At 47.0% G+C, this 16,908-nt stretch overlaps 1 protein-coding gene across 1 annotated transcript in view; it reads left to right on the top strand.

Moving 5' to 3' along the window:
- The window catches only part of DPP10 (dipeptidyl peptidase like 10), a 285,774-nt gene that overhangs the window by 197,838 nt on the left and 71,028 nt on the right, over window positions 1–16,908 (top strand). The window contains 1 exon segment of the mRNA XM_075831017.1: window positions 6,496–6,593. Within this exon segment, the coding sequence (XP_075687132.1) occupies window positions 6,496–6,593 (98 nt within the window).

Here is a 16,908-nt window from a genome sequence, read left to right as displayed (position 1 = left end):
GGTGCGGTGTAGGACATCATATATAACATAATGGGGGTGCGGTGTAGGACGTCATATATAACATAATGGGGGTGCGGTATGGGACGTCATATATAACATAATGGGGGTGCGGTATAGGACGTCATATATAACATAATGGGGGTGCGGTGTAGGACATTATATATAACATAATGGGGGTGCGGTATAGGACGTCATATATAACATAATGGGGGTGCGGTATAGGACGTCATATATAACATAATGGGGGTGCGGTGTAGGACGTCATATATAACATAATGGGGGTGCGGTATAGGACGTCATATATAACATAATGGGGGTGCGGTGTAGGACGTCATATATAACATAATGGGGGTGCGGTGTAGGACGTCATATATAACATAATGGGGGTGCGGTATAGGACGTCATATATAACATAATGGGGGTGCGGTGTAGGACGTCATATATAACATAATGGGGGTGCGGTATAGGACGTCATATATAACATAATGGGGGTGCGGTATGGGACGTCATATATAACATAATGGGGGTGCGGTATAGGACGTCATATATAACATAATGGGGGTGCGGTATAGGACGTCATATATAACATAATGGGGGTGCGGTATAGGACGTCATATATAACATAATGGGGGTGTGGTATGGGACGTCATATATAACATAATGGGGGTGCGGTATAGGACGTCATATATAACATAATGGGGGTGCGGTATAGGACGTCATATATAACATAATGGGGGTGCGGTATAGGACGTCATATATAACATAATGGGGGTGCGGTGTAGGACATCATATGTAACATAATGGGGGTGCGGTATAGGACATCATATATAACATAATGGGGGTGCGGTGTAGGACGTCATATATAACATAATGGGGGTGCGGTATAGAACGTCATATATAACATAATGGGGGTGCGGTGTAGGACGTCATATATAACATAATGGGGGTGCGGTATAGGACATCATATATAACATACTGGGGGTGCGGTGTAGGACGTCATATATAACATAATGGGGGTGCGGTATAGGACGTCATATATAACATAATGGGGGTGCGGTATAGGACATCATATATAACATAATGAGGGTGCGGTATAGAACGTCATATATAACATAATGGGGGTGCGGTATAGGACATCATATATAACATAATGGGGGTGCGGTATAGGACATCATATATAACATAATGGGGGTGCGGTGTAGAACGTCATATATAACATAATGGGGGTGCGGTGTAGGACGTCATATATAACATAATGGGGGTGCGGTATAGGACGTCATATATAACATAATGGGGGTGCGGTATAGGACGTCATATATAACATAATGGGGGTGCGGTGTAGGACATCATATATAACATAATGGGGGTGCGGTGTAGGACGTCATATATAACATAATGGGGGTGCGGTGTAGGACATCATATATAACATAATGGGGGTGCGGTATAGGACATCATATATAACATAATGGGGGTGCGGTGTAGGACGTCATATATAACATAATGGGGGTGCGGTATAGGACATCATATATAACATAATGGGGGTGCGGTGTAGGACGTCATATATAACATAATGGGGGTGCGGTATAGGACGTCATATATAACATAATGGGGGTGCGGTGTAGGACGTCATATATAACATAATGGGGGTGCGGTGTAGGACGTCATATATAACATAATGGGGGTGCGGTATGGGACGTCATATATAACATAATGGGGGTGCGGTATAGGACGTCATATATAACATAATGGGGGTGCGGTATAGGACGTCATATATAACATAATGGGGGTGCGGTATAGGACGTCATATATAACATAATGGGGGTGCGGTATAGGACGTCATATATAACATAATGGGGGTGCGGTATAGGACGTCATATATAACATAATGGGGGTGCGGTATAGGACGTCATATATAACATAATGGGGGTGCGGTGTAGGACGTCATATATAACATAATGGGGGTGCGGTGTAGGACATCATATGTAACATAATGGGGGTGCGGTATAGGACATCATATATAACATAATGGGGGTGCGGTGTAGGACGTCATATATAACATAATGGGGGTGCGGTATAGAACGTCATATATAACATAATGGGGGTGCGGTGTAGGACATCATATATAACATAATGGGGGTGCGGTGTAGGACGTCATATATAACATAATGGGGGTGCGGTGTAGGACGTCATATATAACAATGAGGGTGCGGTATAGAACGTCATATATAACATAATGGGGGTGCGGTGTAGGACGTCATATATAACATAATGGGGGTGCGGTATAGGACATCATATATAACATAATGGGGGTGCGGTATAGGACATCATATATAACATAATGGGGGTGCGGTGTAGAACGTCATATATAACATAATGGGGGTGCGGTGTAGGACGTCATATATAACATAATGGGGGTGCGGTATAGGACGTCATATATAACATAATGAGGGTGCGGTATAGAACGTCATATATAACATAATGGGGGTGCGGTATAGGACATCATATATAACATAATGGGGGTGCGGTATAGGACATCATATATAACATAATGGGGGTGCGGTATAGGACATCATATATAACATAATGGGGGTGCGGTGTAGAACGTCATATATAACATAATGGGGGTGCGGTGTAGGACGTCATATATAACATAATGGGGGTGCGGTATAGGACGTCATATATAACATAATGGGGGTGCGGTGTAGGACATCATATATAACATAATGGGGGTGCGGTGTAGGACGTCATATATAACATAATGGGGGTGCGGTGTAGGACATCATATATAACATAATGGGGGTGCGGTATAGGACATCATATATAACATAATGGGGGTGCGGTGTAGGACGTCATATATAACATAATGGGGGTGCGGTATAGGACATCATATATAACATAATGGGGGTGCGGTGTAGGACGTCATATATAACATAATGGGGGTGCGGTATAGGACGTCATATATAACATAATGGGGGTGCGGTGTAGGACGTCATATATAACATAATGGGGGTGCGGTGTAGGACGTCATATATAACATAATGGGGGTGCGGTATGGGACGTCATATATAACATAATGGGGGTGCGGTATAGGACGTCATATATAACATAATGGGGGTGCGGTATAGGACGTCATATATAACATAATGGGGGTGCGGTATAGGACGTCATATATAACATAATGGGGGTGCGGTATAGGACGTCATATATAACATAATGGGGGTGCGGTGTAGGACATCATATGTAACATAATGGGGGTGCGGTATAGGACATCATATATAACATAATGGGGGTGCGGTGTAGGACGTCATATATAACATAATGGGGGTGCGGTATAGAACGTCATATATAACATAATGGGGGTGCGGTGTAGGACATCATATATAACATAATGGGGGTGCGGTGTAGGACGTCATATATAACATAATGGGGGTGCGGTGTAGGACGTCATATATAACAATGAGGGTGCGGTATAGAACGTCATATATAACATAATGGGGGTGCGGTGTAGGACGTCATATATAACATAATGGGGGTGCGGTATAGGACATCATATATAACATAATGGGGGTGCGGTGTAGGACATCATATATAACATAATGGGGGTGCGGTATAGGACGTCATATATAACATACTGGGGGTGCGGTATAGGACATCATATATAACATACTGGGGGTGCGGTATAGGACGTCATATATAACATAATGGGGGTGCGGTATAGGACGTCATATATAACATAATGGGGGTGCGGTGTAGGACGTCATATATAACATAATGGGGGTGCGGTATAGGACGTCATATATAACATAATGGGGGTGCGGTGTAGGACGTCATATATAACATAATGGGGGTGCGGTGTAGGACGTCATATATAACATAATGGGGGTGCGGTGTAGGACGTCATATATAACATAATGGGGGTGCGGTATAGGACATCATATATAACATAATGGGGGTGCGGTGTAGGACGTCATATATAACATAATGGGGGTGCGGTATAGGACGTCATATATAACATAATGGGGGTGCGGTGTAGGACGTCATATATAACATAATGGGGGTGCGGTGTAGGACGTCATATATAACATAATGGGGGTGCGGTATAGGACATCATATATAACATAATGGGGGTGCGGTGTAGGACGTCATATATAACATAATGGGGGTGCGGTATAGGACGTCATATATAACATAATGGGGGTGCGGTGTAGGACGTCATATATAACATAATGGGGGTGCGGTGTAGGACGTCATATATAACATAATGGGGGTGCGGTATAGGACGTCATATATAGCATAATGGGGGTGCGGTATAGGACATCATATATAACATAATGGGGGTGCGGTATAGGACGTCATATATAACATAATGGGGGTGCGGTGTAGGACGTCATATATAACATAATGGGGGTGCGGTATAGGACATCATATATAACATAATGGGGGTGCGGTATAGGACGTCATATGTAACATAATGGGGGTGCGGTATAGGACGTCATATGTAACATAATGGGGGTGCGGTATAGGACGTCATATGTAACATAATGGGGGTGCGGTATAGGACGTCATATATAACATAATGGGGGTGCGGTGTAGGACGTCATATATAACATAATGGGGGTGCGGTATAGGACGTCATATATAACATAATGGGGCTGCGGTGTAGGACGTCATATATAACATAATGGGGGTGCGGTATAGGACGTCATATATAACATAATGGGGGTGCGGTATAGGACGTCATATATAACATAATGGGGGTGCGGTATAGGACGTCATATATAACATAATGGGGGTGCGGTATAGGACATCATATATAACATAATGGGGGTGCGGTGTAGGACGTCATATATAACATAATGGGGGTGCGGTATAGAACGTCATATATAACATAATGGGGGTGCGGTGTAGGACGTCATATATAACATAATGGGGGTGCGGTATAGGACGTCATATATAACATAATGAGGGTGCGGTATAGAACGTCATATATAACATAATGGGGGTGCGGTGTAGGACATCATATATAACATAATGGGGGTGCGGTATAGGACGTCATATATAACATAATGGGGGTGCGGTATAGGACGTCATATATAACATAATGAGGGTGCGGTATAGAACGTCATATATAACATAATGGGGGTGCGGTGTAGGACATCATATATAACATAATGGGGGTGCGGTGTAGGACGTGATATATAACATAATGGGGGTGCGGTATAGGACGTCATATATAACATAATGGGGGTGCGGTATAGGACGTCATATATAACATACTGGGGGTGCGGTATAGGACATCATATATAACATAATGGGGGTGCGGTATAGGACAGCATATATAACATAATGGGGGTGCGGTATAGGACGTCATATATAACATAATGGGGGTGCGGTGTAGGACGTCATATATAACATAATGGGGGTGCGGTGTAGGACGTCATATATAACATAATGGGGGTGCGGTATAGGACATCATATATAACATAATGGGGGTGCGGTGTAGGACGTCATATATAACATAATGGGGGTGCGGTATAGGACGTCATATATAACATAATGGGGGTGCGGTGTAGGACGTCATATATAACATAATGGGGGTGCGGTGTAGGACGTCATATATAACATAATGGGGGTGCGGTATAGGACGTCATATATAACATAATGGGGGTGCGGTATAGGACGTCATATATAACATAATGGGGGTGCGGTGTAGGACGTCATATATAACATAATGGGGGTGCGGTGTAGGACGTCATATATAACATAATGGGGGTGCGGTATGGGACGTCATATATAACATAATGGGGGTGCGGTATAGGACATCATATATAACATAATGGGGGTGCGGTATAGGACGTCATATATAACATAATGGGGGTGCGGTGTAGGACGTCATATATAACATAATGGGGGTGCGGTATGGGACGTCATATATAACATAATGGGGGTGCGGTATAGGACATCATATATAACATAATGGGGGTGCGGTATAGGACGTCATATATAACATAATGGGGGTGCGGTGTAGGACGTCATATATAACATAATGGGGGTGCGGTGTAGGACGTCATATATAACATAATGGGGGTGCGGTATAGGACGTCATATATAACATAATGGGGGTGCGGTGTAGGACGTCATATATAACATAATGGGGGTGCGGTGTAGGACGTCATATATAACATAATGGGGGTGCGGTGTAGGACGTCATATATAACATAATGGGGGTGCGGTGTAGGACGTCATATATAACATAATGGGGGTGCGGTGTAGGACGTCATATATAACATAATGGGGGTGCGGTGTAGGACGTCATATATAACATAATGGGGGTGCGGTATGGGACGTCATATATAACATAATGGGGGTGCGGTGTATAACAATGTGACACGATGTAGAACATAACATAATATTTTATAATTAGGGGTAAATAAAATTTGTGAATTCCTTAGAAATGTCTTCTCGCCGCGCTCACCTGATGCCTCTGTCCCTCAGGCAGGACAAACTAACCCAACTGTGAAATTATTTGTGGCGAATCTCTATGGACCAACGCACACCTTGGAGCTGATGCCGCCTGACAGCCTGCACTCCAGGTACTCACCGCCGCGAGACGCGCAGGACCAATCACACGTGTTCTATGGGGAATCTGACTGGGGGGCCATAATAGATGACTACACACTATAAAGGGGAACCGGCAGGTTATATATCCTACTTTGTACGACAAACCTCAATATACAACTGGTGAAGATTATATTTAATATTGTAATATAGGAGTGGGTATATAATACAGGGTAGAGACAGGAGCAGGGGGTATATAATACAGGGTAGAGACAGGAGCAGGGGGTATATAATACAGGGTAGAGACGGGAGCAGGGGGTATATAATACAGGGTAGAGACAGGAGCAGGGGGTATATAATACAGGGTAGAGACGGGAGCAGGGGGTATATAATACAGGGTAGAGACAGGAGCAGGGGGTATATAATACAGGGTAGAGACAGGAGCAGGGGGTATATAATACAGGGTAGAGACAGGAGCAGGGGGTATATAATACAGGGTAGAGACGGGAGCAGGGGTATATAATACAGGGTAGAGACAGGAGCAGGGGGTATATAATACAGGGTAGAGACAGGAGCAGGGGGTATATAATACAGGGTAGAGACAGGAGCAGGGGGTATATAATACAGGGCAGAGACAGGAGCAGGGGGTATATAATACAGGGTAGAGACAGGAGCAGGGGGTATATAATACAGGGTAGAGACGGGAGCAGGGGGTATATAATACAGGGTAGAGACAGGAGCAGGGGGTATATAATACAGGGCAGGGACAGGAGCAGGGGGTATATAATACAGGGTAGAGACAGGAGCAGGGGGTATATAATACAGGGTAGAGACAGGAGCAGGGGGTATAGAATACAGGGTAGAGACAGAAGCAGGGGGTATATAATACAGGGTAGAGACAGGAGCAGGGGGTATATAATACAGGGCAGAGACAGGAGCAGGGGGTATATAATACAGGGCAGAGACAGGAGCAGGGGGTATATAATACAGGGTAGAGACAGGAGCAGGGGGTATATAATACAGGGTAGAGACCGGAGCAGGGGGTATATAATACAGGGTAGAGACCGGAGCAGGGGGTATATAATACAGGGTATGGACAGGAGCAGGGGGTATATAATACAGGGTAAAGACAGGAGCAGGGGGTATATAATACAGGGTAAAGACAGGAGCAGGGGGTATATAATACAGGGTAAAGACAGAAGCAGGGGGTATAGAATACAGGGTAGAGATGGGAGCAGGGGGTATATAATACAGGGTAGAGACAGGAGCAGGGGGTATATAATACAGGGTAGAGACAGGAGCAGGGGGTATAGAATACCGGGTAGAAACAGGAGCAGAGGGTATAGAATACAGGGTGGAGGCGGGAGCAGGGGGTATATAATACAGTGTAGAGACAGGAGCAGGGGGTATATAATACAGGGTAGAGACAGGAGCAGGGGGTATACAATACAGGACAGAAGCAGGGGGTATATAATACAGGGTAGAGACAGGAGCAGGGGGTATATAATACAGGGTATGGACAGGAGCAGGGGGTATAGAATACAGGGTATGGACAGGAGCAGGGGGTATATAATACAGGCTAGAGACAGGAGCAGGGGGTATACAATACAGGGCAGAGACAGAAGCAGGGGGTATATAATACAGGGTAGAGACAGGAGCAGGGGGTATATAATACAGGGTAGAGACAGGAGCAGGGGGTATATAATGCAGGGTAGAGACCGGAGCAGGGGGTATAGAATACAGGGTGGAGGCGGGAGCAGGGGGTATATAATACAGGGTAGAGACAGGAGCAGGGGGTATATAATACAGGGCAGAGACAGTAGCAGGGGGTATATAATACAGGGTAGAGACAGGAGCAGGGGGTATATAATACAGGGCAGAGACAGGAGCAGGGGGTATATAATACAGGGTAGAGACAGGAGCAGGGGGTATATAATACAGGGTAGAGACGGGAGCAGGGGGTATATAATACAGGGTAGAGACGGAAGCAGGGGGTATATAATACAGGGTAGAGACGGGAGCAGGGGGTATATAATACAGGGTAGAGACGGGAGCAGGGGGTATATAATACAGGGCAGGGACAGGAGCAGGGGGTATATAATACAGGGTAGAGACAGGAGCAGGGGGTATATAATACAGGGTAGAGACAGGAGCAGGGGGTATATAATACAGGGTAGAGACAGGAGCAGGGGGTATATAATACAGGGTAGAGACCGGAGCAGGGGGTATATAATACAGGGTAGAGACAGAAGCAGGGGGTATATAATACAGGGTAGAGACAGGAGCAGGGGGTATATAATACAGGGCAGAGCCAGAAGCAGGGGGTATATAATACAGGGCAGAGACAGGAGCAGGGGGTATATAATACAGGGTAGAGACAGGAGCAGGGGGTATATAATACAGGGCAGAGACCGGAGCAGGGGGTATATATTACAGGGTAGAGACAGGAGCAGGGGGTATATAATACAGGGTAGAGACAGGAGCAGGGGGTATATAATACAGGGTAGAGACAGGAGCAGGGGGTATATAATACAGGGTAGAGACAGGAGCAGGGGGTATATAATACAGGGTAGAGACAGGAGCAGGGGTTATAGAATACAGGGTAGAGACAGGAGCAGGGGGTATATAATACAGGGTAGAGACAGGAGCAGGGGGTATATAATACAGGGTAGAGACAGAAGCAGGGGGTATATAATACAGGGTAGAGACAGGAGCAGGGGGTATATAATACAGGGTAGAGACAGGAGCAGGGGGTATATAATACAGGGTAGAGACAGGAGCAGGGGTTATAGAATACAGGGTAGAGACAGGAGCAGGGGGTATATAATACAGGGTAGAGACAGGAGCAGGGGTATATAATACAGGGTAGAGACAGGAGCAAGGGGTATATAATACAGGGTAGAGACAGGAGCAGGGGGTATATAATACAGGGTAGAGACAGGAGCAGGGGTATATAATACAGGGTAGAGACAGGAGCAGGGGGTATATAATACAGGGTAGAGACAGGAGCAGGGGGTATATAATACAGGGTAGAGACAGGAGCAGGGGGTATATAATACAGGGTAGAGACAGAAGCAGGGGGTATATAATACAGGGTAGAGACAGAAGCAGGGGGTATATAATACAGGGTAGAGACAGGAGCAGGGGGTATATAATACAGGGCAGAGACAGGAGCAGGGGGTATATAATACAGGGTAGAGACAGGAGCAGGGGTTATATAATACAGGGCAGAGACAGGAGCAGGGGGTATATAATACAGGGTAGAGACAGGAGCAGGGGGTATATAATACAGGGCAGAGACAGGAGCAGGGGGTATATAATACAGGGTAGAGACAGGAGCAGGGGGTATATAATACAGGGCAGGGACAGGAGCAGGGGGTATATAATACAGGGTAGAGACAGGAGCAGGGGGTATATAATACAGGGCAGAGACAGGAGCAGGGGGTATATAATACAGGGTAGAGACAGGAGCAGGGGGTATATAATACAGGGTAGAGACAGGAGCAAGGGGTATATAATACAGGGTAGAGACAGAAGCAGGGGGTATATAATACAGGGCAGAGACAGAAACAGGGGGTATATAATACAGGGTAGAGACAGGAGCAGGGGGTATATAATACAGGGTAGAGACAGGAGCAGGGGGTATATAATACAGGGTAGAGACAGAAGCAGGGGGTATATAATACAGGGTAGAGATAGGAGCAGGGGGTATACAATACAGGGCAGAGACAGGAGCAGGGGGTATATAATACAGGGTAGAGACAGGAGCAGGGGGTATATAATATAGGGTATGGACAGGAGCAGGGGGTATATAATACAGGGTAGAGACAGGAGCAGGGTGTATATAATACAAGGTAGAGACAGGAGCAGGGGGTATATAATACAGGGTAGAGACAGGAGCAGGGGTTATAGAATACAGGGTAGAGACAGGAGCAGGGGGTATAGAATACAGGGTAGAGACAGGAGCAGGGGTATATAATACAGGGTAGAGACAGGAGCAGGGGGTATATAATACAGGGTAGAGACGGGAGCAGGGGGTATATAATACAGGGTAGAGACGGGAGCAGGGGGTATATAATACAGGGTAGAGACGGGAGCAGGGGTATATAATACAGTGTAGAGACAGGAGCAGGGGGTATATAATACAGGGTAGAGACAGGAGCAGGGGTATATAATACAGTGTAGAGACAGGAGCAGGGGGTATATAATACAGGGTAGAGACGGGAGCAGGGGGTATATAATACAGGGTAGAGACGGGAGCAGGGGGTATATAATACAGGGTAGAGACGGGAGCAGGGGGTATATAATACAGGGTAGAGACAGGAGCAGGGGGTATAGAATACCGGGTAGAGACAGGAGCAGGGGGTATAGAATACCGGGTAGAGACAGGAGCAGGGGGTATAGAATACCGGGTAGAAACAGGAGCAGAGGGTATAGAATACAGGGTGGAGGCGGGAGCAGGGGGTATATAATACAGGGTAGAGACGGGAGCAGGGGTATAGAATACAGGGTAGAGACAGGAGCAGGGGTATATAATACAGGGTAGAGACAGGAGCAGGGGGTATATAATACAGGGTAGAGACAGGAGCAGGGGGTATATAATACAGGGTAGAGACAGGAGCAGGGGGTATATAATACAGGGTAGAGACAGGAGCAGGGGGTATATAATACAGTGTAGAGACAGGAGCAGGGGGTATAGAATACAGGGTAGAGACAGGAGCAGGGGGTATATAATACAGGGTAGAGACAGGAGCAGGGGGTATATAATACAGGGTAGCGACAGGAGCAGGGGGTATATAATACAGGGTAGCGACAGGAGCAGGGGGTATATAATACAGGGTAGAGACAGGAGCAGGGGGTATATAATACAGGGTAGAGACGGGAGCAGGGGTTTTAAAATACCTGGTAGAGACAGGAGCAGGGGTATAGAATACCGGGTAGAGACAGGAGCAGGGGGTATATAATACAGGGTGGAGGCGGGAGCAGGGGGTATATAATACAGGGTAGAGACGGGAGCAGGGGTATAGAATACAGGGTAGAGACAGGAGCAGGGGGTATATAATACAGGGTAGAGACAGGAGCAGGGGGTATATAATACAGGGTAGCGACAGGAGCAGGGGGTATATAATACAGGGTAGAGACGGGAGCAGGGGTTATAGAATACCTGGTAGAGACAGGAGCAGGGGGTATATAATACAGGGTAGAGACGGGAGCAGGGGGTATATAATACAGGGCAGAGACGGGAGCAGGGGGTATATAATACAGGGTAGAGACCGGAGCAGGGGGTATATAATACAGGGTAGAGACAGGAGCAGGGGGTATATAATACAGGGTAGAGACAGGAGCAGGGGGTATATAATACAGGGTAGCGACAGGAGCAGGGGGTATATAATACAGGGTAGCGACAGGAGCAGGGGGTATATAATACAGGGTAGAGACAGGAGCAGGGGGTATATAATACAGGGTAGAGACGGGAGCAGGGGTTTTAAAATACCTGGTAGAGACAGGAGCAGGGGTATAGAATACCGGGTAGAGACAGGAGCAGGGGGTATATAATACAGGGTGGAGGCGGGAGCAGGGGGTATATAATACAGGGTAGAGACGGGAGCAGGGGTATAGAATACAGGGTAGAGACAGGAGCAGGGGGTATATAATACAGGGTAGAGACAGGAGCAGGGGGTATATAATACAGGGTAGCGACAGGAGCAGGGGGTATATAATACAGGGTAGAGACGGGAGCAGGGGTTATAGAATACCTGGTAGAGACAGGAGCAGGGGGTATATAATACAGGGTAGAGACCGGAGCAGGGGGTATAGAATACCGGGTAGAGACAGGATCAGGGTGTATATAATACAGGGTAGAGACGGGAGCAGGGGGTATATAATACAGGGTAGAGACGAGAGCAGGGGTATAGAATACAGGGTAGAGACAGGAGCAGGGGGTATATAATACAGGGTAGAGACAGGAGCAGGGGGTATATAATACAGGGTAGAGACAGGAGCAGGGGGTATATAATACAGGGTAGAGACCGGAGCAGGGGTTATAGAATACAGGGTAGAGACAGGAGCAGGGGGTATATAATACAGGGTAGAGACAGGAGCAGGGGGTATATAATACAGGGTAGAGACAGGAGCAGGGGGTATATAATACAGGGTAGAGACAGGAGCAGGGGGTATATAATACAGGGTAGAGACGGGAGCAGGATGTATATAATACAGGGTAGAGACAGGAGCAGGGGGTATATAATACAGGGTAGAGACGGGAGCAGTGGGTATATAATACAGGGTAGAGACAGGAGCAGGGGGTATATAATACAGGGTAAAGACAGGAGCAGGGGGTATATAATACAGGGTAGAGACAGGAGCAGGGGGTATATAATACAGGGTAGAGACAGGAGCAGGGGGTATATAATACAGGGTAGAGACGGGAGCAGGGGGTATATAATACAGGGTAGAGACAGGAGCAGGGGGTATATAATACAGGGTAGAGACGGGAGCAGGGGGTATATAATACAGGGTAGAGACAGGAGCAGGGGGTATATAATACAGTGTAGAGACAGGAGCAGGGGGTATATAATACAGGGTAGAGACAGGAGCAGGGGGTATATAATACAGGGTAGAGACAGGAGCAGGGGGTATATAATACAGGGTAGAGACCGGAGCAGGGGGTATATAATACAGGGTATGGACAGGAGCAGGGGGTATATAATACAGGGTAGAGACAGGAGCAGGGGGTATATAATACAGGGTAGAGACAGGAGCAGGGGGTATATAATACAGGGTAGAGACGGGAGCAGGGGGTATATAATACAGGGTAGAGACAGGAGCAGGGGGTATATAATACAGGGCAGAGACAGGAGCAGGGGGTATATAATACAGGGTAGAGACAGGAGCAGGGGGTATATAATACAGGGTAGAGACGGGAGCAGGGGGTATATAATACAGGGTAGAGACAGGAGCAGGGGGTATATAATACAGGGTAGAGACAGGAGCAGGGGGTATATAATACAGGGTAGAGACAGGAGCAGGGGGTATATAATACAGGGTAGAGACGGGAGCAGGGGGTATATAATACAGGGTAGAGACAGGAGCAGGGGGTATATAATACAGGGTAGAGACGGGAGCAGGGGGTATATAATACAGGGTAGAGACAGGAGCAGGGGGTATATAATACAGGGTAGAGACGGGAGCAGGGGGTATATAATACAGGGTAGAGACAGGAGCAGGGGGTATATAATACAGGGTAGAGACGGGAGCAGGGGGTATATAATACAGGGTAGAGACAGGAGCAGGGGGTATATAATACAGGGTAGAGACGGGAGCAGGGGGTATATAATACAGGGTAGAGACAGGAGCAGGGGGTATATAATACAGGGTAGAGACGGGAGCAGGGGGTATATAATACAGGGTAGAGACAGGAGCAGGGGGTATATAATACAGGGTAGAGACAGGAGCAGGGGGTATATAATACAGGGTAGAGACAGGAGCAGGGGGTATATAATACAGGGTAGAGACAGGAGCATGGGGTATATAATACAGGGTAGAGACAGAAGCAGGGGGTATATAATACAGGCTAGAGACAGGAGCAGGGGGTATATAATACAGGGTAGAGACGGGAGCAGGGGTTATAGAATACCTGGTAGAGACAGGATCAGGGGGTATATAATACAGGGTAGAGACCGGAGCAGGGGGTATAGAATACCTGGTAGAGACAGGATCAGGGGGTATATAATACAGGGTAGAGACGGGAGCAGGGGGTATATAATACAGGGTAGAGACAGGAGCAGGGGGTATATAATACAGGGTAGAGACAGGAGCAGGGTGTATATAATACAGGGTAGAGACAGGAGCAGGGTGTATATAATACAGGGTAGAGACAGGAGCAGGGGGTATATAATACAGGGTAGAGACAGAAGCAGGGGGTATATAATACAGGGTAGAGACAGGAGCAGGGGGTATATAATACAGGGTAGAGACAGGAGCAGGGGTATATAATACAGGGTAGAGACAGGAGCAAGGGGTATATAATACAGGGTAGAGACAGAAGCAGGGGGTATATAATACAGGGTAGAGACAGGAGCAGGGGGTATATAATACAGGGTAGAGACGGGAGCAGGGGGTATATAATACAGGGTAGAGACAGGAGCAGGGGGTATATAATACAGGGTAGAGACAGGAGCAGGGGGTATATAATACAGGGTAGAGACAGAAGCAGGGGGTATATAATACAGGGTAGAGACAGGATCAGGGGTATATAATACAGGGTAGAGACAGAAGCAGGGGGTATATAATACAGGGTAGAGACAGGATCAGGGTGTATATAATACAGGGTAGAGACAGGAGCAGGGGGTATATAATACAGGGTAGAGACAGGAGCAGGGGGTATATAATACAGGGTAGAGACAGGAGCAGGGGGTATAGAATACACGGTAGAGACAGGAGCAGGGGGTATATAATACAGGGTAGAGACAGGAGCAGGGGGTATATAATACAGGGTAGAGACAGGAGCAGGGGGTATATAATACAGGGTAGAGACAGGAGCAGGGGATATAGAATACAGGGTAGAGACAGGAGCAGGGGGTATATAATACAGGGTAGAGACAGGAGCAGGGGGTATATAATACAGGGTAGAGACAGGAGCAGGGGATATAGAATACAGGATAAATTTAGGAATCAGACATATATTATACAGAGATAGGAAACTGGAACAAGGGATATATCATATAGGGGAGATACAGGATAAATACCCCCCCCCCCCCTTCCTCAGATGTCTCCTAATGAAATGAATAAAAATAACGGGAGACTAAGGACCAAAGTGCCGTGCAAAAGTTTTAGGCAGTTGTAGAAAGACGCTGCAGAGTGAGAATGTTTCATTTATAGAAGTGTGAATAGTTTTGTTTTTTTATCTATTAATAAAATACAAAGTGAATGAACTGAAGAAAAATGTTAATCCAATCAATATTTGATGTGACCCCCCCTTTGCCTTCAGCATCACTTCTTCCAGGTACTTGTACAGTTTTTGCAGGAACTCGGCCGGGAGGTTCCACATCTTGGAGCAGTGAGCGCAGATCTTCTGTGGATGTCGCTACCTCTTCATATAATCCCAGGCAGACTCCATGATGTAGAGATTCGGGCTCTATGGGGACCCTCATTATAGTTGCGATCTCCTGGACCCTCCACCATCACTGCTCCCTGCAGACCCTCATTATAGTACCGCTCTCCAGGACCCTCCACCATGGTCCCCTGCTGCCTGCAGACCCTCATTATTGTACCACTCTCTAGGACCCGCCACCATGCTTCACTGCTGCCTGCAGACCCTCATTATTGTACCGCTCTCCAAGACTCTCCACCATCTTCACTACTGCCTGCAGACCCTCATTATTGCACCGCTCTCCAAGACCCTCCACCATCTTCACTGCTGCCTGCAGACCCTCATTATTGTACCCCTCTCCAGGACCCTTCACCATCTTCACTGCTGCCTGCAGACCACTATTATTGTACCGTTCTCGAGGAGCCTCCACAATGCTTTACTGCTGCCTGCAGACCCTCATTGTACCACTCTCCAGGACGCTCCACCTTTCTTCAATGCTGCCTGCAGACCCTCACTATTGTACCTCACTCCAGGACCCCCAACCATGCTCCACTGCTGCCTTCAAAACCTTCATTATTATACCGCTCTCCGGGACCCTCCACCATGCTTCACTGCTTCCTGCAGACCCTCATTATTGTACCGCTCCCGAGGACCCTCCACCATGCTTCACTGCTGTCTGCAGACCCTCATTATAGTTGCGATCTCCTGGACCCTCCACCATCTTCACTGCTGCCTGCAGACCCTCATTATTGTACCACTCTCCAGTACCCTCCACCATCTACACTGCTGCCTGCAGACCATCATTATAGTACTGCTCTCCAGGACCCTCCACCATCTTCACTGCTGCCTGCAGACCATCATTATAGTACTGCTCTCCAGGACCCTCCACCATCTTCACCGCTGCCTGCAGACCCTCATTATTGTACCACTCTCCAGGATCTTCCACCATCTTCACTGCAGCCTGTAGAAGGCTCATTATTGTACCGCTCTCCAGGACCCTCCACCATGCTTCACTGCTGCCTGCATACCCTCATTATTGTACCGCTCTCCAGGATCCTCTACCATGCTTCACTGCTGCCTGCAGACCCTCATTATTGTACCGCTCTCCAGGACCCTCCACCATGCTTCACTGCTGCCTGCAGACCCTCATTATTGTACCGCTCTCCAGGACCCTCCACCATGCTTCACTGCTGCCTGCAGACCCTCATTATTGTACCGCTCTCCAGGACCCTCCACCATGCTTCACTGCTGCCTGCAGA

Source organism: Rhinoderma darwinii, chromosome 6, assembly GCF_050947455.1.
Source record: "Rhinoderma darwinii isolate aRhiDar2 chromosome 6, aRhiDar2.hap1, whole genome shotgun sequence".
Lineage (NCBI taxonomy): Eukaryota > Metazoa > Chordata > Amphibia > Anura > Rhinodermatidae > Rhinoderma > Rhinoderma darwinii.
The sequence above is the reverse complement of the archived record's forward strand: the minus strand, read 5'-3'. Positions and strand labels throughout refer to the sequence as shown.